This window comes from Gekko japonicus, unplaced genomic scaffold, assembly GCF_001447785.1.
Source record: "Gekko japonicus isolate JY-2015 unplaced genomic scaffold, Gekko_japonicus_V1.1 scaffold3718, whole genome shotgun sequence".
Taxonomy (NCBI): Eukaryota; Metazoa; Chordata; class Lepidosauria; order Squamata; family Gekkonidae; genus Gekko; species Gekko japonicus.
In genome coordinates this window covers 126,039-128,581 of record NW_015169287.1, presented here as the reverse complement: position 1 = coordinate 128,581, position 2,543 = coordinate 126,039, and the positions used below count along the sequence as shown (strand labels likewise).

The window sequence follows — 2,543 nt, the reverse complement described above, 5'->3', positions numbered from 1 at the left end:
ACTGGAGATGAGCTGTAATTCCAGGGGGATCCCCAGGTCCCACCTGGAGGCTGGCATCCCTCATTCTTGCTGGAAATCAAAGAAGGTGAATGAAACATATTGGCCGCAATCTTTCACATCTTTCTAGCTTGCAGGCTGCAGAGGAGTTACCAGAATGAGCTCCGTGAGGAAAGGAAAAGGCAAAAAAGGAGGAAAAGAGAAGAAAACGGTGGTGGCAGGTACACTTTCGGGGCAACGGAGCTGTGGATTCTGCTAGCCCAGTGTTGCTGATCCCGCTGTCTGTGCTTTTTGCATTTCTCTCTCGGGCCAAGGGCCAGTTTATGTATCAGTTCTTATGCAGGTGTAACAACCCCCGGAACTCAAGTTCCCCCTCTGAACTGTGTTGTATGTGTTTATTTACATTATTTATAGTGCACCTTTCTCACTCGGACTCCAGGCAGATTACACAGAGTGAGTCAATACAATTGACTTATGAGAGATGTTGGAAATACGTGTGTGTTGCAAGGTCTAATTCAGTCATTATAGGGTTAATCTGTTGTTTAGACTGACCTGGAAGGGAAACCTGGCAGAGTGCCAATGGAAACATAGCCCGGGAAATCTAAGTCTGTTTACTCACAATCAGGGCTTTTTTTGTAGACAAAAGCCCAGCAGCAATTCTAGGAATTCATTAGCATATTAGGCCACAGCTCATTAGCATATTAGGCCACACCCTGACAGCACAGCTCATTGGCATATTTAGCCACACCCCCATGTTACCAGAAGTAACCTTTTGCTTCTTATTCTGTTTACCTTATTTGTTGTCAAAACCCAGGGCTTTTTTTTGTAGCAGGAACTTCTTTGCATGTTAGGCAACACATCCCTAATGTAGCCAATCCTAATGAGTTTCTGCTGTTGGGTGTGGCCTATTATGCTAATGAGTTCCTACTGGGCATGGCCAACTCGAGAGCCAGCCGGAACTCCGTTCCTGTGCGTTCCTGCCCCAAAATAGCCCTGCTCACAATAATTTGTTAATGTATTCAGGTGATTTCCTTCTAGGGGTCAAGAAGAAGAAGAAGAAAAATCTCCATTGAGAGACCGTGTGGTCAGTCTGTAAAGATGTAGTCTTAGGTATCTTTGTTATTTTGTAGCTTTTCCTGTGTGCCCTTCCCTTAGAAATAAAGATTTTTACACAGAAAGAAAGGCCTCCCCTCCAGTGAAGCAAAGATCCATTGCAAACTTTGAATACCTAAGTATTTTTGCCAATTTTCCCAACAAGATATTTAGTAAGCAATGCAAAAGGAGTTAGGGTTGTAGTCTCAAAACAGAACTGAAGCGATGCACAAGTATTAACATGACAGATTTAAAGGATGCAGAATTCCATAGCAGGATCCTGGTTTTGCATTCCAGGGGTTAAATCAAGATAGGGACAAACCAATTCCCAGTCAAGATCTCTTTTACACCTTCTCTCTTTCTCTCTCTCTCTCTTCCCCATACAGATGAAGAAAAATACAGGAAGAGAACACTGGAGGTTGAGACCCTGAAACAGCACCTTGGTAAGGGAATTCGATTGGCACAGCAGAAAGAGGTTTAAAGGGTGGGGCAAGCCTCAGAACTTTTCATCAGGGTAGGGGGCACAGGGTTAAAAAGGTAAAGGTTTCCCTTGCTCGAAAGCCAGTCGAATCTGACTCTAGGGTGCAGTGCTCATCTCCATTTCCAAGCTGAAAAGCCAGTGCTGTCCAAAGACGTTTCCGTGGTCATGTGGCTGGCATGACTAGACGCCAAGGCGCACGGAACGCTGTTACCTTCCCACCGAAGCAGTCCCTATTTATCTACTTGCAGTTTCTTGCTTTCGAGCTGCTAGGTTGGCAGGAGCTGGGGCCAGAGATGGGAGCTCACTCTGTCACGCGGCACTCGGGTCTCGAACCGCCAAACTACCAACCTTCTGGTCTGCAGTTCAGCCTCTTAACCACTGAGCCACTGCAGTCTAGGCCCTAAAGACCAGTCCTGTGTCAGTCAGTAAGGACCATCTAGCTGCTCTTTCGTGAGCCTTAGAGGCTTGGAATCGAAAGGAGTGTCTATCCACCCACCTCATCCTTTCCTATCAACTGGGAGGGTTTTTGTCGTCAAGTCACAGCTGATTTATGGCAACCCGGAGGGATTTTCAAGGCAAGAGGCAGTCAGAGGTGGTTTGCCATTGACTGCCTCTATGTAGCAATGCTGGACTTCCTTGGAGGTCTCCCATCCAGGTACTCCCCAGGGCCGACCCTGCTTAGCTTCCAGGATTTGATGAGATTGGGCTAGCCTGCGCCCTCCAGGTTAGAGACAAAACATAACCTAGAAGCAGAGGTCATTTCGGGGGGGAACGCGGGGGAACGCAGTTCCCCCGGGTGAGGTGCAGGGGGCGGGGCACATGACGAAGCCCCGCCCCCTGCTTCCGGCCGCCCCGCTTCCGGCCCTCATTCAGCCAGGAGGAGGCAGGAGAAGAGGGAGGGTAAGTTGCTTCCTCCCTGCCTCTCCCCACCCCTGTCTGCCTGTGGCCAGGGAGGGCCTTCACGGGGCTTCCT

At 48.6% G+C, this 2,543-nt stretch overlaps 1 protein-coding gene across 1 annotated transcript in view; it reads left to right on the top strand.

Annotated features, from left to right (window-relative positions):
- The first annotated feature begins 137 nt into the window (after positions 1–137).
- Positions 138–2,543, top strand: part of CCDC153 (coiled-coil domain containing 153) — a 19,259-nt gene continuing 16,853 nt past the window's right edge. The window contains exons 1-2 of the mRNA XM_015416577.1: positions 138–218; positions 1,476–1,532. Of these exons, the coding sequence (XP_015272063.1) occupies positions 155–218; positions 1,476–1,532 (121 nt within the window). The 5' untranslated portion in view covers positions 138–154. The remainder of the gene's footprint in view (positions 219–1,475; positions 1,533–2,543) is intronic.